The sequence below is a fragment of the Leptodactylus fuscus genome, chromosome 8 (assembly GCF_031893055.1).
Source record: "Leptodactylus fuscus isolate aLepFus1 chromosome 8, aLepFus1.hap2, whole genome shotgun sequence".
Taxonomy (NCBI): domain Eukaryota; kingdom Metazoa; phylum Chordata; class Amphibia; order Anura; family Leptodactylidae; genus Leptodactylus; species Leptodactylus fuscus.
The window spans coordinates 593,216-620,711 of NC_134272.1; the positions used below are offsets into that span (position 1 = coordinate 593,216).

Consider the following 27,496-nt stretch of genomic DNA (forward strand, 5'->3'; position numbering starts at 1 on the left):
TCTGCAGACTTCTGTACTGCACCAGTTTTATCACAGTGTCTGATGTTGAGCGATGAATCTGCAGACTTCTGTACTGCACCAGTTTTATCACAGTGTCTGATGCTGAGCGATGAATCTGCAGACTTCTGTACTGCACCAGATTTATCACAGTGTCTGAAGCTGAGCGATGAATCTGCAGACTTGTGTACTGCACCAGTTTTATCACAGTGTTTGATGCTGAGCGATGAATCTGCAGACTTCTGTACTGCACCAGATTTATCACAGTGTCTGAAGCTGAGCGATGAATCTGCAGACTTCTGAACTGCACCAGTTTTATCACAGTGTTTGATGCTGAGCGATGAATCTGCAGACTTCTGTACTGCACCAGATTTATCAGTGTCTGATGCTGAGCGATGAATCTGCAGACTTCTGTACTGCACCAGATTTATCACAGTGTCTGAAGCTGAGCGATGAATCTGCAGACTTGTGTACTGCACCAGATTTATCACAGTGTCTGATGCTGAGCGATGAATCTGCAGACTTCTGTACTGCACCAGATTTATCACAGTGTCTGATGCTGAGCGATGAATCTGCAGACTTCTGTACTGCACCAGATTTATCACAGGGTTTCTTGTGAAATAAGCCCAACACAATGTGTGAAAGTGGGAGGAGCCTGGCCTAGGTTTCTATTGTGATGTAGGGATAGCAAACAAATTTAGGAAGTTCTCATTCCATCCCACACCCCTGACCATGGATTGGACCATCTGAATGTTAGAGGTGGCGAGACCCTACCCAAAATACAGAGCGATACTGAAGTTGCTGGTTTCTGGGGTGCTCACGCCCAGTTCACACACGCTCCATCAACAATTTATTTTAAAAAAAAAACATAGGAAAAGCTGATAAAATAATTTCCTTGCACGTGTCCGTGGCAACCTCTAGAGAAAGGCTGGTGGTACCCCCTAAAGTTCAGGTTTGTCCTAAGGTTTAAGGGGTTATTACAGGTTACACCTGGCGCCACCCAAGTCATGTATTACCCCGCCCCCCACACCCCTGTACTCATTCACAGACTTATACTGGGAGCGGGGGGTGTTCAGCATCATCGTTGGGAGGTAAGGAGCGCCCCCTCTGACAGTACAGAGCTATGGAGGAGTATTGTCGGGGAGGGGGAGGGGCGTTCCTCACAACCCAGCTAGACTGTCAGGAACGCCCTTCTGATAGTAAGCAAAGATCACTGCCGAAACTAACGGCACCGATATCTCCAGCCCGGGGGGCAAATAACAGGAAAACAGACAGTGTATAAAAGCGCCTGTGCAGGAGGAGGGGTAAGGTCAGGGGTGAGCAGAGGGGGAGCAGTGCAGAGACTCCTCATCCGCACGGCTTTTCTTGGCGCTGGGCTCTGGTGCTGTCTCCTCACTGCCTCCTCCTTTGGGGTCAGTCTCACAATCCGCTCCCTCCTCCCCATCATCATGAAGTTCACTGTTCTTGACATTCTGTACATGAGGGGGCGCTGTAATTCTTCCTCGCCGCACATAATGCTGCACTCTCTCCTCCAGGGCTTGACAGACGCGTCTCTTCATCAGAGGGGTATATGTGCGGGCGCTGACCCCTTCGAGAAGGCCACTACAATGAGCGACTACCGGCGGCTGACACTGGCTCCAGGGGACACGGGCCTGACCTGTGCGGGACACAAAGGAACACAGACAAGGTCAGGATGAAATACCGAAGTACTGTAGTGAGCCTGCTGACCACTAGAGGCGACACTGCCCATATACAGGATTAATGCTGTGTATCCTGACAAAGGGAGAGGCAAAGAGGAAACCACGTGGAGGAAACGCAAAAGCAAACACACAAGACATAAATAACAACATAAGGGACAAATGTGTCCAGCAAAGTGCCAGAAACCCCGCCCACAGCGGCACAACTGGGCGGAGAAATCAGTAATACATTCAGAAAAACAAACCGCACAGTGTAAGGAGCAGGAAAATAGCAAAAATGTGCCGAAATACCAGAACCACACGGGGTTAATGCTGTAAGGCGCAGAGAAAGCGAATCTTCCCATCGCAAAACCTCCCAGACGTAGCAAGTAGTAACTAACAGCTATATGCAATGACTATCACGTACCCATAGTGCCGCCGCACCGCCCTATCACAACCCAAAACACCGCCGCACCGCCCCATCGCAACCCAAAACATCGCCGCACCGTCCCATCACAACCCAAAACACCGCCGCACCGCCCCATCGCAACCCAAAACATCGCCGCACCGTCCCATCACAACCCAAAACACCGCCGCACCGCCCCATCGCAACCCAAAACATCGCCGCACCGTCCCATCACAACCCAAAACACCGCCGCACTGCCCTATCACAACCCAAAGAGCCGCCCTATGACATACCCAAAAATCCACCGCACCGCCCTATCACAACCCAAAACACCGCCGCATCGCCCTATCACAACCCAAAGAGCCGCCCTATGACATACCCAAAAATCCACCGCACCGCCCCATTACAACCCAAAACACCGCCGCACCGCCCTATCACAACCCAAAGAGCCGCCCTATGACATACCCAAAAATCCACCGCACCGCCCCATTACAACCCAAAACACCGCCGCACCGCCCTATCACAACCCAAAACACCGCCGCACCGTCCTATCACAACCCAAAACACCGCCGCACCGCCTCATCACAAGCGAAAACACCGCCGTACCGCCCTATCACAACCCAAAGAGCCGCCCTATGACATACCCCAAAATCCACAGCACCGCCCCATCACAAGCCAAAACACCGCTGCACCGCCCTATCTTACCCAAAAATCCACCGCACCATCACAACCCAGAGAGCCGCCCTATCATACCCATCATACTGTGATTGGTCCCCAGCGGTCACATGCAGCCACCGTGTACACAGGCCTCAGCCATGACATCTGTGGAGCAGGAGCTGAGTCACAAGGAAGAAGAGGAGCGAGGAGGACGCTGCAGACTGCTGGATACCCAGGAGAGGCGAGGGGAGTATAGGTGATCATTGTAATCACTTCCCCTGGACCTCTGATCAGTATACTCTGAGGAAACCCTGGAGTATAATAATAGCACCAGCCTTAGGAAGAAGGGGGGGGGGGGGGGGGTATGTCTTGAGAGCATATCATACTGTGTGAGGGAGGAGTATATAATACTGTGTGTGGGGGCCACTGTGGAGTATATAATACTTTTTTTGGGGGGGGGGTTACTGTGGAGCATATAATAATGTGTGTGGGGGTCAATGTGGAGCATATAATCCTGTGTGTGTGGGGGGGGTTCACTGTGGAGCATATAATACTGTGTAGGACCCATTGTGGAGCATATAATACTGTGTGTGGGGGCCACTGTGGAGCATATAATCCTGTGTGTGTGTGTGTGTGGGGGGGGTCACTGTGGAGCATATAATACTGTGTAGGACCCACTGTGGAGCATTTAATACTGTGTGTGGGGGCTGCTGTGGAGCATATAATACTGTGTGCGGTCACTGTGGAGCATATAATACTGTGTGTGGGGGCTGCTGTGGAGCATATAATACTGTGTGCGGTCACTGTGGAGCATATAATACTGTGTGGGGGCCTCTGTGGAGCATATAATACTGTGTGAGGACACTGTGGAGCATATAATACTGTGTGTGGGCCTCTGTGGAGCATATAATCCTGTGTGAGGACACTGTGGAGCATTTAATATTGTGTAAGACCCATTGTGGAGCATATAATACTGTGTGGGGTTCACTGTGGAGCATATAATACTGTGTGATCTTGTTGAGCTACATCAAAACCGTGTTTGTGAATTTCTCATATAATGGTAACTTGGCCTTTCATTAGCTATTGTACAGTTACTCCTGGCAGAGTTACATGTAGAGAAAACAATAGTAGTAATAGTAATGGATAGGGGAGAGACAGACTGCTTTTTGTTCTACAAGCCCACAGCCTCAGAGACAAATGTAAGATGTGCTGGAACCATAATGAGAGTATTAGTAGAAAAACTTATTGAAGATCATGTCTGAAGGTTACAGTCGGCCCAGTAAGACCCTGCAGAGATTCACAACTTCTACCTTCAATGTGTGTAATACTGAGGTCATAGTTAAGGATATACAACACAACAAGGCTGCATTACCATTACTGATTGGGGTGGCATCTAGGCTGTATAGCGCCATGCGCAGGATGTGGCTTTTTACTGCTTCCCGAGTCCACAGACGCTGCAGATGTGACACAGTGATGGACTGCAAATCCTCCTCCCCGATCCACTCAATGTCATCAAACTCACAATCGTACAAGACCAGAGGGAACTCCACCGCCATACTGCCAAAAGAAAGGACGATGCATTACAGAGGTGACAGTGCCCGCCCCCGGCGAGGTCGCATGTGCTCATGTTTCCCCAATAACCCCCCCCCCCCCCCAGCGAGGTGTCGTGTGTGCTTGTGTCTCCCCAATAACCCCCCCCCCGGCGAGGTTGCATGTGCTCATGTTTCCCCATACCACTCCCCCCCTCCCCAGCGAGGTGTCGCGTGTGCTTGTGTCTCCCCAATAACCCCCCCGGCGAGGTCGCATGTGCTCATGTTTCCCCATACCACTCCCCCCCTCCCCAGCGAGGTGTCGCGTGTGCTTGTGTCTCCCCAATAACCCCCCCCCGGCGAGGTCGCATGTGCTCATGTTTCCTCATACCACTCCCCCCTCCCCAGCGAGGTGTCGCGTGTGCTTGTGTCTCCCCAATAACCCCCCCGGCGAGGTCGCATGTGCTCATGTTTCCCCATACCACTCCCCCCTCCCCAGCGAGGTGTCGCGTGTGCTTGTGTCTCCCCAATAACCCCCCCCCCCCCCCTCGGCGAGGTCGCATGTGCTCCTGTTTCCCCATACCACTCCCCCCTCCCCAGCGAGGTGTCGCGTGTGCTTGTGTCTCCCCAATAACCCCCCCCCCCCCGGCGAGGTCGCATGTGCTCATGTTTCCCCATACCACTCCCCCCCTCCCCAGCGAGGTGTCGCGTGTGCTTGTGTCTCCCCAATAACCCCCCCCCCGGCGAGGTCGCATGTGCTCATGTTTCCTCATACCACTCCCCCCTCCCCAGCGAGGTGTCGCGTGTGCTTGTGTCTCCCCAATAACCCCCCCCCCCCCCCTCGGCGAGGTCGCATGTGCTCCTGTTTCCCCATACCACTCCCCCCTCCCCAGCGAGGTGTCGTGTGTGCTTGTGTCTCCCCAATAACCCCCCCGGCGAGGTGTCACGTGTGCTCGTGTCTCCGTCCCCCCCTAGTGGGGTCACACTATGGCGCACAGTGAAGGTTCGTGTCGTGCTTTATTCCAGTGAAGGTTCGCACTGCACCACAGCATAGAAATGTCACAAGGTACATTCATTTAATCACTGTTCCCTCTGAACCCCTGGAATGATGACAAGGGGGACCCCATATTTAGCTACACACCACACCCATGACTACAGAATGGCTACCTCTGGCTGCACCCCTTCCTTCCCAAGCCCCTCTCACTTGTACTGAGGCTTGCACGGATTCGTCTTCACGTCCAGCAGCTCGCGGATCACTTCAGGTTTCTCTTTGCCCTGACCAATCAGGAACAGAACTCCCATAATGCACCGCACTTGGTGGTAGAGAAAGGCCAAGCCCTTGATCTGCAAGTGATAAAGCTGAAAGGGCCCCGTGTCCCCCACAAGCTCCGGCACCGGCTCCACTCTAGCACTGAGAATGGTGCGCACAAAGGTCACCACCCCATTCGCCACATCCATCTTGCACAGATTCCGGAAGTCATGTGTCCCCTCCAGCATGGCGGCCGCCCGATTCATTGCATTGACATCCAGCTGAGCATGCGGGAAGAGATAACGGTAAGTTCGGGAGCGGCAGCTGAAGCGGGCACTGAAAGAAGAGGGGACAAAGGCCCAGCTCAGAGCCCTGATGTCCGGCGGCAGGACGCGGTTCAGCATCTGCGTGTAGCGCAGCTCGGGCTTCCCTTCCACCACTGAGCGGAGATCAAGAGAGATGACCTGCAGCAAGAAGCAAACGAAATGATAAGCGGCGTCATGGGGGGGGGGGGGGCAACAGCAGCCACCACCCCCCCCTCCCACTCACCTGAGCCAGGGCACTGACACCGCGATCCGTCCGGCCACATCGGTGATAGTTGGAGCTGTGTCTGCTCTCCACCAGCCGGGTCTTGGTCAGGGCCGTGAAGATGGCCTCCTCCACCGTGTTACTGGTGTTCTCCTGACTGGCAAAGCCCTGGTAGTCCCAGCCCAGGTACGCTAGCCGGAGGGCCACGTGGCGTTTAGGGTGGGAGGAGAAGTCAAAGGGTCTGTGGGCTCGCTGCTTAAGGGGGCGCTCTACTGGCTGAGTCTGCAGACGCTGAACCTCCTTCTCCAGCTCACGCACTCGCTGTCTGAGCCGAACCACCTCCGGATCCTCCGACATGGTCTGCTGGAAAGGACACGAAGAGTTACTAGAAGGCGGGAGATAAGCGGCACTACAGGAGGAGGGGGAGCTAGGGGATAAGCGGCACTACAGGAGGAGGGGGAGGGAGCTAGAGGATAAGCGGCACTACACGAGGAAGAGGGGGGGCTGAGGATAAGCGGCACTACAGGAGGAAGAGGAGGGAGCTAGGGGATAAGCGGCACTACAGGAAGAGGGAAAGCTAGGGGATAAGCGGCACTACAGGAGGAAGAGGGGAAGCTAGGGGATAAGCGGCACTACAGGAAGAGGGGAAGCTAGGGGATAAGCGGCACTAAATGAGGAAAAGGGGGAGCCGGGAGATAAGCGGCACTACAGGAGGAAGAGGGGAAGCTAGGGGATAAGCGGCACTACAGGAGGAGGGGGAGGGAGCTAGGGGATAAGCGGCACTACAGGAGGAAAAGGGGGAGCCGGGAGATAAGCCGCACTACAGGAGGAAGAGGGGAAGGAGCTAGGGGATAAGCGGCACTACAGGAGGAGGGGGAGGGAGCTAGGGGATAAGCAGCACTACAGGAGGAGGGGAAGCCGGGAGATAAGCGGCACTACAGGAGGAGGGGGAGGGAGCTAGGGGATAAGCGGCACTACAGGAGGAGGGGGAGCCGGGAGATAAGCGGCACTACAGGAGGAGGGGGAGCCGGGAGATAAGCGGCACTACAGGAAGAGGGGAAGCCGGGAGATAAGCGGCACTACAGGAGGAGGGGGAGCCGGGAGATAAGCGGCACTACAGGAGGAGGGGGAGCCGGGAGATAAGCGGCACTACAGGAGGAAGAGGAGGGAGCTAGGGGATAAGCGGCACTACAGGAGGAGGGGGAGCCGGGAGATAAGCGGCACTACAGGAGGAGGGGGAGCCGGGAGATAAGCGGCACTACAGGAGGAAGAGGAGGGAGCTAGGGGATAAGCGGCACTACAGGAGGAGGGGGAGCCGGGAGATAAGCGGCACTACAGGAAGAGGGGAAGCCGGGAGATAAGCGGCACTACAGGAGGAAGAGGAGGGAGCTAGGGGATAAGCGGCACTACAGGAGGAGGGGGAGCCGGAAGATAAGCGGCACTACAGGACTCTACCATCCCCGCACCTCCAGCCCGCACCCGGGAGAACGTGTCTCAGCCTCCTTTCCGGCTCCTGCTGATGACGTCACTAAAGTTGCTTGGAAACTGCAGAGTTGAAACGACGCTAACGTGTGACGTCACCAGGGAGAGCGACCGTTACTGTAGGAGCAGCCGGAGCGGCGGATTCACCCGGTAAGAAGCAGCGAGAGCCGATAGTGATGGGAAGTACCCCGGGATGTGCCCCCTGATATAACTACCCCCGGGATGTGCCCCCCCTGATATAACTACCCCCGGGATGTGCCCCCTGATATAACTACCCCCGGGATGTGCCCCCCCTGATATAACTACCCCCGGGATGTGCCCCCCCTGATATAACTACCCCCGGGATGTGCCCCCTGATATAACTACCCCCGGGATGTGCCCCCCCTGATATAACTACCCCCGGGATGTGCCCCCCCTGATATAACTACCCCCGGGATGTGCCCCCCCTGATATAACTACCCCCGGGATGTGCCCCCCCTGATATAACTACCCCCGGGATGTTCCCCCTGATATAACTACCCCGGGATGTGCCCCCTGATATAACTACCCCCGGGATGTGCCCCCTGATATAACTACCCCCGGGATGTGCCCCCTGATATAACTACCCCCGGGATGTGCCCCCTCTGATATAACTACCCCCGGGATGTGCCCCCTGATATAACTACCCCCGGGATGTGCCCCCCTGATATAACTACCCCCGGGATGTTCCCCCTGATATAACTACCCCCGGGATGTGCCCCCTGATATAACTACCCCCGGGATGTGCCCCCTGATATAACTACCCCCGGGATGTGCCCCCTGATATAACTACCCCCGGGATGTGCCCCCTGATATAACTACCCCCGGGATTTGCCCCCTGATATAACTACCCCCGGGATGTGCCCCCTGATATAACTACCCCCGGGATGTGCCCCCTGATATAACTACCCCCGGGATGTGCCCCCTGATATAACTACCCCCGGGATGTTCCCCCTCTGATATAACTACCCCCGGGATTTGCCCCCTGATATAACTACCCCCGGGATGTGCCCCCTGATATAACTACCCCCGGGATGTTCCCCCTCTGATATAACTACCCCCGGGATTTGCCCCCTGATATAACTACCCCCGGGATGTGCCCCCTGATATAACTACCCCCGGGATGTGCCCCCCCTGATATAACTACCCCCGGGATGTGCCCCCCCTGATATAACTACCCCCGGGATGTGCCCCCTCTGATATAACTACCCCCGGGATGTTCCCCCTGATATAACTACCCCCGGGATGTTCCCCCTGATATAACTACCCCCGGGATGTTCCCCCTCTGATATAACTACCCCCGGGATGTGCCCCCCCTGATATAACTACCCCCGGGATGTTCCCCCTGATATAACTACCCCCGGGATGTGCCCCCTCTGATATAACTACCCCCGGGATGTGCCCCCTCTGATATAACTACCCCCGGGATGTGCCCCCCCTGATATAACTACCCCCGGGATGTGCCCCCTGATATAACTACCCCCGGGATGTGCCCCCTGATATAACTACCCCCGGGATTTGCCCCCTGATATAACTACCCCCGGGATGTGCCCCCTGATATAACTACCCCGGGATGTGCCCCCCCTGATATAACTACCCCCGGGATTTGCCCCCCCTGATATAACTACCCCCGGGATGTGCCCCCCCTGATATAACTACCCCCGGGATGTGCCCCCCCTGATATAACTACCCCCGGGATGTGCCCCCTCTGATATAACTACCCCCGGGATGTGCCCCCCCTGATATAACTACCCCCGGGATGTGCCCCCCCTGATATAACTACCCCCGGGATGTGCCCCCCCTGATATAACTACCCCCGGGATGTGCCCCCTGATATAACTACCCCCGGGATGTGCCCCCTGATATAACTACCCCCGGGATTTGCCCCCTGATATAACTACCCCCGGGATGTGCCCCCTGATATAACTACCCCCGGGATTTGCCCCCTGATATAACTACCCCCGGGATGTGCCCCCTGATATAACTACCCCCGGGATTTGCCCCCTGATATAACTACCCCCGGGATGTTCCCCCTCTGATATAACTACCCCGGGATGTGCCCCCTGATATAACTACCCCCGGGATGTTCCCCCTCTGATATAACTACCCCCGGGATGTTCCCCCTCTGATATAACTACCCCTGGGATGTGCCCCTGATAACAACTACCCCCGGGATGTTCCCCCTCTGATATAACTACCCCCGGGATGTGCCCCCTGATATAACTACCCCTGGGATGTGCCCCTGATAACAACTACCCCCGGGATGTTCCCCCTCTGATATAACTACCCCCGGGATGTTCCCCCTCTGATATAACTACCCCCGGGATGTTCCCCCTCTGATATAACTACCCCCGGGATGTGCCCCCTGATATAACTACCCCCGGGATGTGCCCCCTGATATAACTACCCCCGGGATGTGCCCCCTGATATAACTACCCCCGGGATGTGCCCCCTCTGATATAACTACCCCCGGGATGTGCCCCCCCTGATATAACTACCCCCGGGATGTGCTCCCCCTGATATAACTACCCCCGGGATGTGCCCCCCCTGATATAACTACCCCCGGGATGTGCCCCCCTGATATAACTACCCCCGGGATGTGCTCCCCCTGATATAACTACCCCCGGGATGTGCCCCCCTGATATAACTACCCCCGGGATGTGCCCCCCCTGATATAACTACCCCCGGGATGTGCCCCCCCTGATATAACTACCCCCGGGATGTGCCCCCCCTGATATAACTACCCCCGGGATGTGCTCCCCCTGATATAACTACCCCCGGGATGTGCCCCCCCTGATATAACTACCCCCGGGATGTGCCCCCCCTGATATAACTACCCCCGGGATGTGCCCCCCCTGATATAACTACCCCCGGGATGTGCCCCCCCTGATATAACTACCCCCGGGATGTGCCCCCCCTGATATAACTACCCCCGGGATGTGCCCCCCCTGATATAACTACCCCCGGGATGTGCTCCCCCTGATATAACTACCCCCGGGATGTGCCCCCCCTGATATAACTACCCCCGGGATGTGCCCCCTCTGATATAACTACCCCCGGGATGTGCTCCCCCTGATATAACTACCCCCGGGATGTGCCCCCCCTGATATAACTACCCCCGGGATGTGCTCCCCCTGATAATCCATTCTGACTATCCGGTGTCCTTCTCCTTCATGTTCCAGATTTGTCTCCTCCTTAGAAGTCGTCGGTCTCCAGCAGCCCAATATTTCCGATCCAGCAGTTCCGATCCAGCAGTTCCGATCCAGCAGTTCCGATCCAGCAGTCCCGATCCAGCAGTCCCTATCCAGCAGTTCCGATCCAGCATGGACCCTGGAAATCTCCACTCCTTTCCACGCCCCTCCCCCAGGTCTCCGCCACCTGAGTGCTCTACATCAGATTGCTCTCTCAGGAGTGCCCCCCTGGCGGTCTCGGTGGAGGAGTTGCGCTCCGAGCTTTCCCTGCTGGGGTTCACTTCTGTTCCTGAACAACGGCTGCTACAGTTCAAGCAGGACCTGGAGAATCTGATGCGCAGCCGCACCGCACTGGAAGAGTCCAGCGCATCCTCCAGAGACACCACAGGAATCTCCAGCAGTCCAGGGGCGCCTCCAGATTGGGACTCGCTCGCTGCACCCTCTTCCTTTGCCTTTAGTCAGGATTGTTCCTTGCATGCGCCGGTGCTGCACCAAGGCTTGGACTCCTACACTAGACACACAGTCCGAGGGGGGGCTCCTGAAAAACTAAGGGCCCCAGTTCTAACACGCAAAGTGCTGCGCAGGAAAAGTGATGGGCAGGTGCAGGTGTGTGATGAGTCCCTGCTGTCTATCGAGGATTTCAGAGACACTTGTGGGGAGTCCCAGTCAGTGAAATCCTTTATCCGCGTCCCCCCATATTCTCTGCTTGAGCAGTACAGGCAGCGATCTGACCCCGTGGGCCGTTACCAGGAGTACAAGCAGAGCTGGGACTCCTTACAGGGGTCCCTGGACAAGCGTAGGAAGGAGCTACGCTGGGGGGTCCGAGAGAGGATGATATCCGCCCCGCCTCTGCCCCTGCCCCGAGCCCTTCCAACACCCAACTCCTACATCATCCCCACAGAGAAGAAGAGGTACGGCCTACGATGGGCCATCCGGCAGGATCTTGTGCATGGAAACGTCCCGCGAGGAGGCTCCTCCTAGTTTTCCTGCGAGGAGGCTCCTCCTAGTTGTCTCCCAGAGGCTCCTCCTAGTTGTCCTGTGAGGAGGCTCCTCCTAGTTGTCATACTTTTATCTCATTAAATAAATGACTTCATTTTTACATTTTATTACAAAGTCTGTTTATTAAATGTAAAACATTGGATATCTTGTGATCAGGCGTCCTGCGCCAAAGACCAAGTGGGAGGAGTCACGCCGTCCCCAGGGCTTCGCCCATGAAGATTCTTCCTCCATCTCTTATGTGAAACTTGAAATCCCGAGGGCCCTCAAATACCAGAACAATGGTAGAGCCAAAGTTAAATTCTCCGAGGGGGTCGCCCTTGGCCAGGATCAGACCGCTCGCCCCATATTGCTCTATATAGCTGCGGTCGTGATACTTTCCTTTCACGTGACGGGAATGATTTGTGCGCAGTTTCTGGAAAGAAGAAGGTGAGAGATGATACAAAGTATTCAAAGGGTTAATGGAGCAAAATAAGAATAAAATCGAACTTTATATTAAAATCAGAGATAATTGCTATTAATGGCGGAAATATCTGTAGGGTCTCCGAAATTATATAGGAGAAATCGCGTATCGCCATCGCCCCAGGACCCCACGCACATAACCAAAGCAGCCACGATAACGGAAGCTGAATCTATACAGTATAGCATGCGTCGTATCGAGTCCCGTATATACATGACAGCGGTCAGTGTGTGTGCAGAGTCCCGTATATACATGACAGCGGTCAGTGTGTGCGCAGAGTCCCTTATATACATGACAGCGGTCAGTGTGTGTGCAGAGTCCCTTATATACATGACAGCGATCAGTGTGTGTGCAGAGTCCCGTATATACATGACAGCGGTCAGTGTGTGCGCAGAGTCCCTTATATACATGACAGCGGTCAGTGTGTGCGCAGAGTCCCTTATATACATAACAGCGGTCAGTGTGTGTGCAGAGTCCCTTATATACATGACAGCGGTCAGTGTGTGCGCAGAGTCCCGTATATACATGACAGCGGTCAGTGTGTGCAGAGTCCCGTATATACATCCCAGCGGTCAGTGTGTGCGCAGAGTCCCGTATATACATCCCAGCGGTCAGTGTGTGCGCAGAGTCCCTTATATACATGACAGCGGTCAGTGTGTGTGCAGAGTCCCTTATATACATGACAGCGGTCAGTGTGTGTGCAGAGTCCCGTATATACATGACAGCGGTCAGTGTGTGCGCAGAGTCCCTTATATACATAACAGCGGTCAGTGTGTGTGCAGAGTCCCTTATATACATGACAGCGGTCAGTGTGTGCAGAGTCCCGTATATACATGACAGCGGTCAGTGTGTGTGCAGAGTCCCTTATATACATGACAGCGGTCAGTGTGTGCGCAGAGTCCCTTATATACATGACAGCGGTCAGTGTGTGCGCAGAGTCCCTTATATACATGACAGCGGTCAGTGTGTGCGCAGAGTCCCTTATATACATGACAGCGGTCAGTGTGTGCAGAGTCCCTTATATACATGACAGCGGTCAGTGTGTGTGCAGAGTCCCGTATATACATGACAGCGGTCAGTGTGCGCAGAGTCCCTTATATACATGACAGCGGTCAGTGTGCGCAGAGTCCCTTATATACATCCCAGCGGTCAGTGTGTGCGCAGAGTCCCTTATATACATAACAGCGGTCAGTGTGTGTGCAGAGTCCCTTATATACATGACAGCGGTCAGTGTGTGCGCAGAGTCCCGTATATACATGACAGCGGTCAGTGTGTGCAGAGTCCCGTATATACATCCCAGCGGTCAGTGTGTGCGCAGAGTCCCTTATATACATCCCAGCGGTCAGTGTGTGCGCAGAGTCCCTTATATACATGACAGCGGTCAGTGTGTGTGCAGAGTCCCTTATATACATGACAGCGGTCAGTGTGTGTGCAGAGTCCCGTATATACATCCCAGCGGTCAGTGTGTGCAGAGTCCCTTATATACATGACAGCGGTCAGTGTGTGCGCAGAGTCCCTTATATACATAACAGCGGTCAGTGTGTGTGCAGAGTCCCTTATATACATGACAGCGGTCAGTGTGTCAGCAGAGTCCCGTATATACATGACAGCGGTCAGTGTGCGCAGAGTCCCGTATATACATGACAGCGGTCAGTGTGTGCAGAGTCCCGTATATACATGACAGCGGTCAGTGTGTGTGCAGAGTCCCTTATATACATGACAGCGGTCAGTGTGTGCGCAGAGTCCCTTATATACATGACAGCGGTCAGTGTGTGCAGAGTCCCTTATATACATAACAGCGGTCAGTGTGTGTGCAGAGTCCCTTATATACATGACAGCGGTCAGTGTGTGCAGAGTCCCGTATATACATGACAGCGGTCAGTGTGTGCAGAGTCCCTTATATACATGACAGCGGTCAGTGTGTGCAGAGTCCCGTATATACATGACAGCGGTCAGTGTGTGTGCAGAGTCCCTTATATACATGACAGCGGTCAGTGTGTGCGCAGAGTCCCTTATATACATAACAGCGGTCAGTGTGTGTGCAGAGTCCCTTATATACATGACAGCGGTCAGTGTGTGCGCAGAGTCCCTTATATACATAACAGCGGTCAGTGTGTGTGCAGAGTCCCTTATATACATGACAGCGGTCAGTGTGTGCGCAGAGTCCCTTATATACATGACAGCGGTCAGTGTGTGCGCAGAGTCCCGTATATACATGACAGCGGTCAGTGTGTGTGCAGAGTCCCTTATATACATGATAGCGGTCAGTGTGTGCGCAGAGTCCCTTATATACATAACAGCGGTCAGTGTGTGTGCAGAGTCCCGTATATACATGACAGCGGTCAGTGTGTGCAGAGTCCCTTATATACATGACAGCGGTCAGTGTGTCAGCAGAGTCCCGTATATACATGACAGCGGTCAGTGTGCGCAGAGTCCCGTATATACATGACAGCGGTCAGTGTGTGCGCAGAGTCCCTTATATACATGACAGCGGTCAGTGTGTGCGCAGAGTCCCTTATATACATGACAGCGGTCAGTGTGTGCAGAGTCCCTTATATACATAACAGCGGTCAGTGTGTGTGCAGAGTCCCTTATATACATGACAGCGGTCAGTGTGTCAGCAGAGTCCCGTATATACATGACAGCGGTCAGTGTGCGCAGAGTCCCGTATATACATGACAGCGGTCAGTGTGTGCAGAGTCCCGTATATACATGACAGCGGTCAGTGTGTGTGCAGAGTCCCTTATATACATGACAGCGGTCAGTGTGTGCGCAGAGTCCCTTATATACATGACAGCGGTCAGTGTGTGCAGAGTCCCTTATATACATAACAGCGGTCAGTGTGTGTGCAGAGTCCCTTATATACATGACAGCGGTCAGTGTGTGCAGAGTCCCGTATATACATGACAGCGGTCAGTGTGTGCAGAGTCCCTTATATACATGACAGCGGTCAGTGTGTGCAGAGTCCCGTATATACATGACAGCGGTCAGTGTGTGTGCAGAGTCCCTTATATACATGACAGCGGTCAGTGTGTGCGCAGAGTCCCTTATATACATAACAGCGGTCAGTGTGTGTGCAGAGTCCCTTATATACATGACAGCGGTCAGTGTGTGCGCAGAGTCCCTTATATACATAACAGCGGTCAGTGTGTGTGCAGAGTCCCTTATATACATGACAGCGGTCAGTGTGTGCGCAGAGTCCCTTATATACATGACAGCGGTCAGTGTGTGCGCAGAGTCCCGTATATACATGACAGCGGTCAGTGTGTGTGCAGAGTCCCTTATATACATGATAGCGGTCAGTGTGTGCGCAGAGTCCCTTATATACATAACAGCGGTCAGTGTGTGTGCAGAGTCCCGTATATACATGACAGCGGTCAGTGTGTGCAGAGTCCCTTATATACATGACAGCGGTCAGTGTGTCAGCAGAGTCCCGTATATACATGACAGCGGTCAGTGTGCGCAGAGTCCCGTATATACATGACAGCGGTCAGTGTGTGCGCAGAGTCCCTTATATACATGACAGCGGTCAGTGTGTGCAGAGTCCCTTATATACATGACAGCGGTCAGTGTGTCAGCAGAGTCCCGTATATACATGACAGCGGTCAGTGTGCGCAGAGTCCCTTATATACATGACAGCGGTCAGTGTGTGTGCAGAGTCCCTTATATACATGACAGCGGTCAGTGTGTGCAGAGTCCCTTATATACATGACAGCGGTCAGTGTGTGTGCAGAGTCCCGTATATACATGACAGCGATCAGTGTGTGCGCAGAGTCCCTTATATACATGACAGCGGTCAGTGTGTGCGCAGAGTCCCTTATATACATGACAGCGGTCAGTGTGTGCAGAGTCCCTTATATACATGATAGCGGTCAGTGTGTGCGCAGAGTCCCTTATATACATGACAGCGGTCAGTGTGTGTGCAGAGTCCCTTATATACATGATAGCGGTCAGTGTGTGCGCAGAGTCCCTTATATACATGACAGCGGTCAGTGTGTGCGCAGAGTCCCTTATATACATGACAGCGGTCAGTGTGTGCAGAGTCCCTTATATACATGACAGCGGTCAGTGTGTGCGCAGAGTCCCGTATATACATCCCAGCGGTCAGTGTGTGTGCAGAGTCCCTTATATACATGACAGCGGTCAGTGTGTGCGCAGAGTCCCTTATATACATCCCAGCGGTCAGTGTGTGTGCAGAGTCCCGTATATACATGACAGCGGTCAGTGTGTGCGCAGAGTCCCGTATATACATGACAGCGGTCAGTGTGCGCAGAGTCCCTTATATACATGACAGCGGTCAGTGTGTGCAGAGTCCCTTATATACATCCCAGCGGTCAGTGTGTGCGCAGAGTCCCTTATATACATGACAGCGGTCAGTGTGTGCGCAGAGTCCCTTATATACATGACAGCGGTCAGTGTGTGCAGAGTCCCTTATATACATGACAGCGGTCAGTGTGTGCAGAGTCCCTTATATACATGACAGCGGTCAGTGTGTGCGCAGAGTCCCTTATATACATGACAGCGGTCAGTGTGTGCGCAGAGTCCCTTATATACATGACAGCGGTCAGTGTGTGCGCAGAGTCCCTTATATACATGACAGCGGTCAGTGTGTGCGCAGAGTCCCTTATATACATGACAGCGGTCAGTGTGTGTGCAGAGTCCCTTATATACATCCCAGCGGTCAGTGTGTGCGCAGAGTCCCTTATATACATCCCAGCGGTCAGTGTGTGCGCAGAGTCCCTTATATACATCCCAGCGGTCAGTGTGTGCGCAGAGTCCCTTATATACATGACAGCGGTCAGTGTGTGTGCAGAGTCCCTTATATACATGACAGCGGTCAGTGTGTGTGCAGAGTCTCGTATATACATGACAGCGGTCAGTGTGTGCGCAGAGTCCCGTATATACATGACAGCGGTCAGTGTGTGCAGAGTCCCTTATATACATGACAGCGGTCAGTGTGTGCGCAGAGTCCCGTATATACATGACAGCGGTCAGTGTGTGCGCAGAGTCCCTTATATACATCCCAGCGGTCAGTGTGTGCGCAGAGTCCCTTATATACATCCCAGCGGTCAGTGTGTGCGCAGAGTCCCTTATATACATGACAGCGGTCAGTGTGCGCAGAGTCCCTTATATACATGACAGCGGTCAGTGTGTGCGCAGAGTCCCGTATATACATGACAGCGGTCAGTGTGTGCAGAGTCCCTTATATACATCCCAGCGGTCAGTGTGCGCAGAGTCCCTTATATACATGACAGCGGTCAGTGTGTGCGCAGAGTCCCTTATATACATGACAGCGGTCAGTGTGTGCGCAGAGTCCCTTATATACATGACAGCGGTCAGTGTGTGCGCAGAGTCCCTTATATACATGACAGCGGTCAGTGTGTGCAGAGTCCCTTATATACATGACAGCGGTCAGTGTGTGCGCAGAGTCCCTTATATACATCCCAGCGGTCAGTGTGTGCAGAGTCCCTTATATACATGACAGCGGTCAGTGTGCGCAGAGTCCCTTATATACATGACAGCGGTCAGTGTGCGCAGAGTCCCTTATATACATGACAGCGGTCAGTGTGTGCGCAGAGTCCCTTATATACATCCCAGCGGTCAGTGTGTGCGCAGAGTCCCTTATATACATCCCAGCGGTCAGTGTGTGCACAGAGTCCCTTATATACATTACAGCGGTCAGTGTGTGCGCAGAGTCCCGTATATACATGACAGCGGTCAGTGTGTGCGCAGAGTCCCGTATATACATGACAGCGGTCAGTGTGTGCAGAGTCCCTTATATACATGACAGCGGTCAGTGTGTGTGCAGAGTCCCTTATATACATGACAGCGGTCAGTGTGTGCGCAGAGTCCCGTATATACATGACAGCGGTCAGTGTGTGCGCAGAGTCCCTTATATACATGACAGCGGTCAGTGTGTGCGCAGAGTCCCGTATATACATGACAGCGGTCAGTGTGTGTGCAGAGTCCCTTATATACATGACAGCGGTCAGTGTGTGCAGAGTCCCTTATATACATGACAGCGGTCAGTGTGTGCGCAGAGTCCCTTATATACATCCCAGCGGTCAGTGTGTGCGCAGAGTCCCGTATATACATGACAGCGGTCAGTGTGTGCGCAGAGTCCCGTATATACATGACAGCGGTCAGTGTGTGCGCAGAGTCCCTTATATACATCCCAGCGGTCAGTGTGTGCGCAGAGTCCCTTATATACATCCCAGCGGTCAGTGTGTGCGCAGAGTCCCTTATATACATCCCAGCGGTCAGTGTGTGCGCAGAGTCCCTTATATACATGACAGCGGTCAGTGTGTGCGCAGAGTCCCTTATATACATGACAGCGGTCAGTGTGTGCGCAGAGTCCCTTATATACATGACAGCGGTCAGTGTGTGCGCAGAGTCCCTTATATACATGACAGCGGTCAGTGTGTGTGCAGAGTCCCTTATATACATCCCAGCGGTCAGTGTGTGCGCAGAGTCCCTTATATACATCCCAGCGGTCAGTGTGTGCGCAGAGTCCCTTATATACATCCCAGCGGTCAGTGTGTGCGCAGAGTCCCTTATATACATGACAGCGGTCAGTGTGTGTGCAGAGTCCCTTATATACATGACAGCGGTCAGTGTGTGTGCAGAGTCCCGTATATACATGACAGCGGTCAGTGTGTGCGCAGAGTCCCGTATATACATGACAGCGGTCAGTGTGTGCAGAGTCCCTTATATACATGACAGCGGTCAGTGTGTGCGCAGAGTCCCGTATATACATGACAGCGGTCAGTGTGTGCGCAGAGTCCCTTATATACATCCCAGCGGTCAGTGTGTGCGCAGAGTCCCTTATATACATCCCAGCGGTCAGTGTGTGCGCAGAGTCCCTTATATACATGACAGCGGTCAGTGTGCGCAGAGTCCCTTATATACATGACAGCGGTCAGTGTGTGCGCAGAGTCCCGTATATACATGACAGCGGTCAGTGTGTGCAGAGTCCCTTATATACATCCCAGCGGTCAGTGTGCGCAGAGTCCCTTATATACATGACAGCGGTCAGTGTGTGCGCAGAGTCCCTTATATACATGACAGCGGTCAGTGTGTGCGCAGAGTCCCTTATATACATGACAGCGGTCAGTGTGTGCGCAGAGTCCCTTATATACATGACAGCGGTCAGTGTGTGCAGAGTCCCTTATATACATGACAGCGGTCAGTGTGTGCGCAGAGTCCCTTATATACATCCCAGCGGTCAGTGTGTGCAGAGTCCCTTATATACATGACAGCGGTCAGTGTGCGCAGAGTCCCTTATATACATGACAGCGGTCAGTGTGCGCAGAGTCCCTTATATACATGACAGCGGTCAGTGTGTGCGCAGAGTCCCTTATATACATCCCAGCGGTCAGTGTGTGCGCAGAGTCCCTTATATACATCCCAGCGGTCAGTGTGTGCACAGAGTCCCTTATATACATTACAGCGGTCAGTGTGTGCGCAGAGTCCCGTATATACATGACAGCGGTCAGTGTGTGCGCAGAGTCCCGTATATACATGACAGCGGTCAGTGTGTGCAGAGTCCCTTATATACATGACAGCGGTCAGTGTGTGTGCAGAGTCCCTTATATACATGACAGCGGTCAGTGTGTGCGCAGAGTCCCGTATATACATGACAGCGGTCAGTGTGTGCGCAGAGTCCCTTATATACATGACAGCGGTCAGTGTGTGCGCAGAGTCCCGTATATACATGACAGCGGTCAGTGTGTGTGCAGAGTCCCTTATATACATGACAGCGGTCAGTGTGTGCAGAGTCCCTTATATACATGACAGCGGTCAGTGTGTGCGCAGAGTCCCTTATATACATCCCAGCGGTCAGTGTGTGCGCAGAGTCCCGTATATACATGACAGCGGTCAGTGTGTGCGCAGAGTCCCGTATATACATGACAGCGGTCAGTGTGTGCGCAGAGTCCCTTATATACATCCCAGCGGTCAGTGTGTGCGCAGAGTCCCTTATATACATCCCAGCGGTCAGTGTGTGCGCAGAGTCCCTTATATACATGACAGCAGTCAGTGTGTGCAGAGTCCCTTATATACATGACAGCGGTCAGTGTGCGCAGAGTCCCTTATATACATCCCAGCGGTCAGTGTGTGCGCAGAGTCCCTTATATACATGACAGCGGTCAGTGTGTGCGCAGAGTCCCGTATATACATGACAGCGGTCAGTGTGTGTGCAGAGTCCCTTATATACATGACAGCGGTCAGTGTGTGCGCAGAGTCCCTTATATACATGACAGCGGTCAGTGTGCGCAGAGTCCCTTATATACATCCCAGCGGTCAGTGTGTGCAGAGTCCCTTATATACATGACAGCGGTCAGTGTGTGCGCAGAGTCCCTTATATACATGACAGCGGTCAGTGTGTGCGCAGAGTCCCTTATATACATGACAGCGGTCAGTGTGTGCGCAGAGTCCCTTATATACATGACAGCGGTCAGTGTGTGCGCAGAGTCCCGTATATACATGACAGCGGTCAGTGTGTGCGCAGAGTCCCTTATATACATGACAGCGGTCAGTGTGTGCAGAGTCCCTTATATACATGACAGCGGTCAGTGTGTGTGCAGAGTCCCTTATATACATGACAGCGGTCAGTGTGTGCGCAGAGTCCCGTATATACATGACAGCGGTCAGTGTGTGCAGAGTCCCTTATATACATGACAGCGGTCAGTGTGTGTGCAGAGTCCCTTATATACATGACAGCGGTCAGTGTGTGCGCAGAGTCCCTTATATACATGACAGCAGTCAGTGTGTGCGCAGAGTCCCGTATATACATGACAGCGGTCAGTGTGTGTGCAGAGTCCCTTATATACATGACAGCGGTCAGTGTGTGCAGAGTCCCTTATATACATGACAGCGGTCAGTGTGTGTGCAGAGTCCCTTATATACATGACAGCGGTCAGTGTGTGCGCAGAGTCCCGTATATACATGACAGCGGTCAGTGTGTGCAGAGTCCCTTATATACATGACAGCGGTCAGTGTGTGTGCAGAGTCCCTTATATACATGACAGCGGTCAGTGTGTGCGCAGAGTCCCTTATATACATGACAGCAGTCAGTGTGTGCGCAGAGTCCCGTATATACATGACAGCGGTCAGTGTGTGCGCAGAGTCCCTTATATACATGACAGCGGTCAGTGTGTGCAGAGTCCCTTATATACATGACAGCGGTCAGTGTGTGCGCAGAGTCCCGTATATACATGACAGCGGTCAGTGTGTGCGCAGAGTCCCTTATATACATGACAGCGGTCAGTGTGTGCGCAGAGTCCCTTATATACATGACAGCGGTCAGTGTGTGCGCAGAGTCCCTTATATACATGACAGCGGTCAGTGTGTGCGCAGAGTCCCTTATATACATGACAGCGGTCAGTGTGTGCGCAGAGTCCCTTATATACATGACAGCTGTCAGTGTGTGCGCAGAGTCCCGTATATACATGACAGCGGTCAGTGTGTGCAGAGTCCCGTATATACATCCCAGCGGTCAGTGTGTGCGCAGAGTCCCTTATATACATGACAGCGGTCAGTGTGTGCGCAGAGTCCCTTATATACATGACAGCGGTCAGTGTGCGCAGAGTCCCTTATATACATGACAGCGGTCAGTGTGTGTGCAGAGTCCCGTATATACATGACAGCGGTCAGTGTGTGCAGAGTCCCTTATATACATGACAGCGGTCAGTGTGTGCGCAGAGTCCCTTATATACATGACAGCGGTCAGTGTGTGTGCAGAGTCCCTTATATACATGACAGCGGTCAGTGTGTGCGCAGAGTCCCTTATATACATGACAGCGGTCAGTGTGTGCGCAGAGTCCCTTATATACATGACAGCGGTCAGTGTGTGCGCAGAGTCCCTTATATACATGACAGCTGTCAGTGTGTGCGCAGAGTCCCGTATATACATGACAGCGGTCAGTGTGTGCAGAGTCCCGTATATACATCCCAGCGGTCAGTGTGTGCGCAGAGTCCCTTATATACATGACAGTGGTCAGTGTGTGCGCAGAGTCCCTTATATACATGACAGCGGTCAGTGTGCGCAGAGTCCCTTATATACATGACAGCGGTCAGTGTGTGCGCAGAGTCCCTTATATACATGACAGCGGTCAGTGTGTGCGCAGAGTCCCGTATATACATGACAGCGGTCAGTGTGTGTGCAGAGTCCCTTATATACATGACAGCGGTCAGTGTGTGCGCAGAGTCCCGTATATACATCCCAGCGGTCAGTGTGTGCGCAGAGTCCCGTATATACATCCCAGCGGTCAGTGTGTGCGCAGAGTCCCGTATATACATCCCAGCGGTCAGTGTGTGCAGAGTCCCTTATATACATGACAGCGGTCAGTGTGTGCGCAGAGTCCCGTATATACATGACAGCGGTCAGTGTGTGCGCAGAGTCCCTTATATACATGACAGCGGTCAGTGTGTGCGCAGAGTCCCGTATATACATGACAGCGGTCAGTGTGTGTGCAGAGTCCCTTATATACATGACAGCGGTCAGTGTGTGCGCAGAGTCCCGTATATACATCCCAGCGGTCAGTGTGTGCGCAGAGTCCCGTATATACATCCCAGCGGTCAGTGTGTGCGCAGAGTCCCGTATATACATCCCAGCGGTCAGTGTGTGCAGAGTCCCTTATATACATGACAGCGGTCAGTGTGTGCGCAGAGTCCCGTATATACATCCCAGCGGTCAGTGTGTGCGCAGAGTCCCGTATATACATGACAGCGGTCCCACTAATGCTTGACAGACTCAATGCTACAGCATATACTCAGGATTAGGACATGTATCGGTGCCTTCTAGACACATCTCTCATATCCACTGCCCCAAACAACCACCCCCTACATGTTGCCCCCAGCAGATATATTAGTAACCAGGTTCATCAGGGGAGATATGAGCACAGATGGAGCCACTTAACCAAAATAACAGAAATAATGAGGTGAAGCCCCTGAGTTGCCGGTGCCCTGATGGTGACCCCGGTACTTGTGTATGAAGCATTGTCTGCACCCGGCTGCAAGCTCTGCTGTGCACATGGCCCTATACGTGTGATATTGTTGCCTGGCCGTGGGTCTGTACATCTGCTCCACCTGCTCGCTGGCACCCTCCGCCATTAAAGAGAAGACATTTTTCACATATACCTTTAACTAACCAGCTTTTGGAGCGCTGTTATGCGAGACCCTCAGTCATTGGGCGCTGTGTCTGGCCACTTTGGGCGATTGCTGGGCGTTTACTTTGGGATTGTTATTTGAGCAATTCCTGACAGGGTGAGTAGCCAATAATCCAACATTGATGTGGTTTCCAGACTCTCAGGTCATACCAAGGTATTCACCAGAGCCTACCACAAAGCAGGATTGGGACCCACCCTGACACCCCAGAACAGTCAGATAACGGGTGCACTTGCAGGCAAGGAATAAACCAGAAACCCTATGGAGGATAGGAAGAGTCAGAACCAGGGAAGTAAAGAAATAGCCAAAATGACAGCTGAGGAATACTGGAGTCCAAGCAGGTACGTCCAGGAGGTCACAGATAAAGCCAAATCAGCAACAGAAAGGTTAAGCAGGAGAAGAAGGAAACAGTGGAAGGTATTGGGAGTAAAGTCAGAGAACACAGAGCCAAAAAACGAATGTAATCCGAGTCCAGGAAGGGCCAGGTCCTAATACCCCGCCTCAGCCATACTTGGCTTGGTGTCTCACACCACTGACTGGCTGAACAGACCCTGCCAAAGCCTGACCACAAAGCAATAGCCACGTACAGAAGAGAATGATGGCTGCTTGAGGGAGAAGATATAGATTCCTGACATTAGGGAGATAACCATGGGCATGGGACGGGGTGTAGAATGGACACTGCCTCTTCATGTTGGACATATCCTTCGCTCTTTGTTGTTTCCACTTAAGGAGGTGCTACTCTGAAGTGTGAACATGAGTCAACTCAATAGTGTCCATCCAAGGACTGCCAGGGGTCGTACTTACTGAATCACCATAGATGCGGATGGAGCCAACATTTGTGGCACCTACAGCAGTAAGAGAGAAGAAACCAAATTGCCACTGTCCACTGAGGACCACACGTTCATTCTGACAAAATAATCCTGGAACCCAACGGGCGACATGGGGACTGACTGAGAGCAACGAACCTAGAGGGAGCAGAAAGAAATATCAAATACACTGTGTGCAGGAGACACGTGTACCATCCCCTAGTATGTGTCTGTGTGCAGGAGACACGTGTACCATCCCCTAGTATGTGTCTGTGTGCAGGAGACACGTGTACCATCCCCTAGTATGTGTCTGTGTGCAGGAGACACGTGTACCATCCCCTAGTATGTGACTGTGTGCAGGAGACACGTGTACCATCCCCTAGTATGTGACTGTGTGCAGGAGACACGTGTACCATCCCCTAGTATGTGTCTGTGTGCAGGAGACACGTGTACCATCCCCTAGTATGTGACTGTGTGCAGGAGACACGTGTACCATCCCCTAGTATGTGACTGTGTGCAGGAGACACGTGTACCATCCCCTATATGTGACTGTGTGCAGGAGACACGTGTACCATCCCCTAGTATGTGTCTGTGTGCAGGAGACACGTGTACCATCCCCTAGTATGTGACTGTGTGCAGGAGACACGTGTACCATCCCCTAGTATGTGACTGTGTGCAGGAGACACGTGTACCATCCCCTAGTATGTGTCTGTGTGCAGGAGACACGTGTACCATCCCCTAGTATGTGACTGTGTGCAGGAGACACGTGTACCATCCCCTAGTATGTGTCTGTGTGCAGGAGACACGTGTACCATCCCCTAGTATGTGACTGTGTGCAGGAGACACGTGTACCATCCCCTAGTATGTGACTGTGTGCAGGAGACACGTGTACCATCCCCTAGTATGTGTCTGTGTGCAGGAGACACGTGTACCATCCCCTAGTATGTGACTGTGTGCAGGAGACACGTTTACCATCCCCTAGTATGTGACTGTGTGCAGGAGACACGTGTACCATCCCCTAGTATGTGTCTGTGTGCAGGAGACACGTGTACCATCCCCTAGTATGTGACTGTGTGCAGGAGACACGTATACCATCCCCTAGTATGTGTCTGTGTGCAGGAGACACGTGTACCATCCCCTAGTATGTGACTGTGTGCAGGAGACACGTGTACCATCCCCTAGTATGTGACTGTGTGCAGGAGACACGTGTACCATCCCCTAGTATGTGACTGTGTGCAGGAGACACGTGTACCATCCCCTAGTATGTGACTGTGTGCAGGAGACACGTGTACCATCCCCTAGTATGTGACTGTGTGCAGGAGACACGTGTACCATCCCCTAGTATGTGACTGTGTGCAGGAGACACGTGTACCATCCCCTAGTATGTGACTGTGTGCAGGAGACACGTGTACCATCCCCTAGTATGTGTCTGTGTGCAGGAGACACGTGTACCATCCCCTAGTATGTGATTGTGTGCAGGAGACACGTGTACCATCCCCTAGTATGTGTCTGTGTGCAGGAGACACGTGTACCATCCCCTAGTATGTGACTGTGTGCAGGAGACACGTGTACCATCCCCTAGTATGTGACTGTGTGCAGGAGACACGTGTACCATCCCCTAGTATGTGACTGTGTGCAGGAGACACGTGTACCATCCCCTAGTATGTGACTGTGTGCAGGAGACACGTGTACCATCCCCTAGTATGTGACTGTGTGCAGGAGACACGTGTACCATCCCCTATATGTGTCTGTGTGCAGGAGACACGTGTACCATCCCCTAGTATGTGACTGTGTGCAGGAGACACGTGTACCATCCCCTAGTATGTGTCTGTGTGCAGGAGACACGTGTACCATCCCCTAGTATGTGACTGTGTGCAGGAGACACGTGTACCATCCCCTAGTATGTGTCTGTGTGCAGGAGACACGTGTACCATCCCCTAGTATGTGACTGTGTGCAGGAGACACGTGTACCATCCCCTAGTATGTGACTGTGTGCAGGAGACACGTGTACCATCCCCTAGTATGTGACTGTGTGCAGGAGACACGTGTACCATCCCCTAGTATGTGACTGTGTGCAGGAGACACGTGTACCATCCCCTAGTATGTGACTGTGTGCAGGAGACACGTGTACCATCCCCTAGTATGTGACTGTGTGCAGGAGACACGTGTACCATCCCCTAGTATGTGACTGTGTGCAGGAGACACGTGTACCATCCCCTAGTATGTGACTGTGTGCAGGAGACACGTGTACCATCCCCTAGTATGTGACTGTGTGCAGGAGACACGTGTACCATCCCCTAGTATGTGACTGTGTGCAGGAGACACGTGTACCATCCCCTAGTATGTGTCTGTGTGCAGGAGACACGTGTACCATCCCCTAGTATGTGACTGTGTGCAGGAGACACGTGTACCATCCCCTAGTATGTGACTGTGTGCAGGAGACACGTGTACCATCCCCTAGTATGTGACTGTGTGCAGGAGACACGTGTACCATCCCCTAGTATGTGACTGTGTGCAGGAGACACGTGTACCATCCCCTAGTATGTGTCTGTGTGCAGGAGACACGTGTACCATCCCCTAGTATGTGTCTGTGTGCAGGAGACACGTGTACCATCCCCTATATGTGTCTGTGTGCAGGAGACACGTGTACCATCCCCTATATGTGTCTGTGTGCAGGAGACACGTGTACCATCCCCTAGTATGTGACTGTGTGCAGGAGACACGTATACCATCCCCTAGTATGTGTCTGTGTGCAGGAGACACGTGTACCATCCCCTAGTATGTGTCTGTGTGCAGGAGACACGTGTACCATCCCCTAGTATGTGACTGTGTGCAGGAGACACGTGTACCATCCCCTAGTATGTGACTGTGTGCAGGAGACACGTGTACCATCCCCTAGTATGTGACTGTGTGCAGGAGACACGTGTACCATCCCCTATATGTGTCTGTGTGCAGGAGACACGTGTACCATCCCCTAGTATGTGTCTGTGTGCAGGAGACACGTGTACCATCCCCTAGTATGTGTCTGTGTGCAGGAGACACGTGTACCATCCCCTAGTATGTGATTGTGTGCAGGAGACACGTGTACCATCCCCTAGTATGTGACTGTGTGCAGGAGACACGTGTACCATCCCCTAGTATGTGTCTGTGTGCAGGAGACACGTGTACCATCCCCTATATGTGTCTGTGTGCAGGAGACACGTGTACCATCCCCTAGTATGTGTCTGTGTGCAGGAGACACGTGTACCATCCCCTAGTATGTGACTGTGTGCAGGAGACACGTGTACCATCCCCTAGTATGTGTCTGTGTGCAGGAGACACGTGTACCATCCCCT

At 53.1% G+C, this 27,496-nt stretch overlaps 3 protein-coding genes across 5 annotated transcripts in view; 1 reads left to right on the plus strand and 2 right to left on the minus strand.

The window, feature by feature from the left end:
* Nucleotides 1–892: 892 nt before the first annotated feature.
* Nucleotides 893–7,561, minus strand: PUS3 (pseudouridine synthase 3). 3 transcript variants are annotated; one of them, XM_075285672.1, is made up of 5 exons: nt 7,522–7,561; nt 6,064–6,405; nt 5,470–5,978; nt 4,109–4,293; nt 893–1,654 (listed from the first exon to the last, which is right to left on the minus strand). In XM_075285672.1, exons 2-5 carry the CDS (start codon nt 6,397–6,399, stop codon nt 1,308–1,310), a joined length of 1,377 nt encoding a protein of 458 aa, XP_075141773.1. In that variant the 5' UTR covers nt 6,400–6,405; nt 7,522–7,561; the 3' UTR covers nt 893–1,307. The 3 variants fall into 3 exon arrangements, with proteins under 3 accessions (XP_075141773.1, XP_075141772.1, XP_075141771.1); XM_075285671.1 differs by having other exon boundaries at nt 6,064–6,402; nt 7,509–7,546; XM_075285670.1 differs by having other exon boundaries at nt 7,509–7,544.
* Nucleotides 7,562–7,616: 55 nt separating this feature from the next.
* Nucleotides 7,617–11,714, plus strand: HYLS1 (HYLS1 centriolar and ciliogenesis associated). The gene is made up of 2 exons (XM_075283962.1): nt 7,617–7,674; nt 10,725–11,714. The coding sequence occupies exon 2, from the start codon at nt 10,866–10,868 to the stop codon at nt 11,712–11,714; it is 849 nt and encodes a 282-aa protein (XP_075140063.1). The 5' UTR covers nt 7,617–7,674; nt 10,725–10,865.
* A 155-nt stretch (nt 11,715–11,869) lies between these two features.
* Nucleotides 11,870–27,496, minus strand: part of LOC142217378 (phosphatidylserine decarboxylase proenzyme, mitochondrial-like) — a 34,452-nt gene continuing 18,825 nt past the window's right edge. The window contains exons 7-8 of the mRNA XM_075285602.1: nt 24,160–24,320; nt 11,870–12,144 (exon numbers count right to left, since the gene is read on the minus strand). Of these exons, the coding sequence (XP_075141703.1) occupies nt 11,920–12,144; nt 24,160–24,320 (386 nt within the window). The 3' untranslated portion in view covers nt 11,870–11,919. The remainder of the gene's footprint in view (nt 12,145–24,159; nt 24,321–27,496) is intronic.

Excerpts from the sequence above, each read along its gene's own strand:
- HYLS1 (XM_075283962.1), top strand. The coding sequence starts at position 10,866 with ATGGACCCTGGAAATCTCCACTCCTTTCCACGCCCCTCCCCCAGGTCT.
- PUS3 (XM_075285672.1), bottom strand. The coding sequence starts at position 6,399 with ATGTCGGAGGATCCGGAGGTGGTTCGGCTCAGACAGCGAGTGCGTGAG. Across the intron at positions 5,979-6,063 it reads GTGTCAGTGCCCTGGCTCAG|GTCATCTCTCTTGATCTCCG; the intron begins GTGAGTGGGAGG and ends TTCTTGCTGCAG. Across the intron at positions 4,294-5,469 it reads CCGTGCAAGCCTCAGTACAA|TATGGCGGTGGAGTTCCCTC; the intron begins GTGAGAGGGGCT and ends TTCTTTTGGCAG.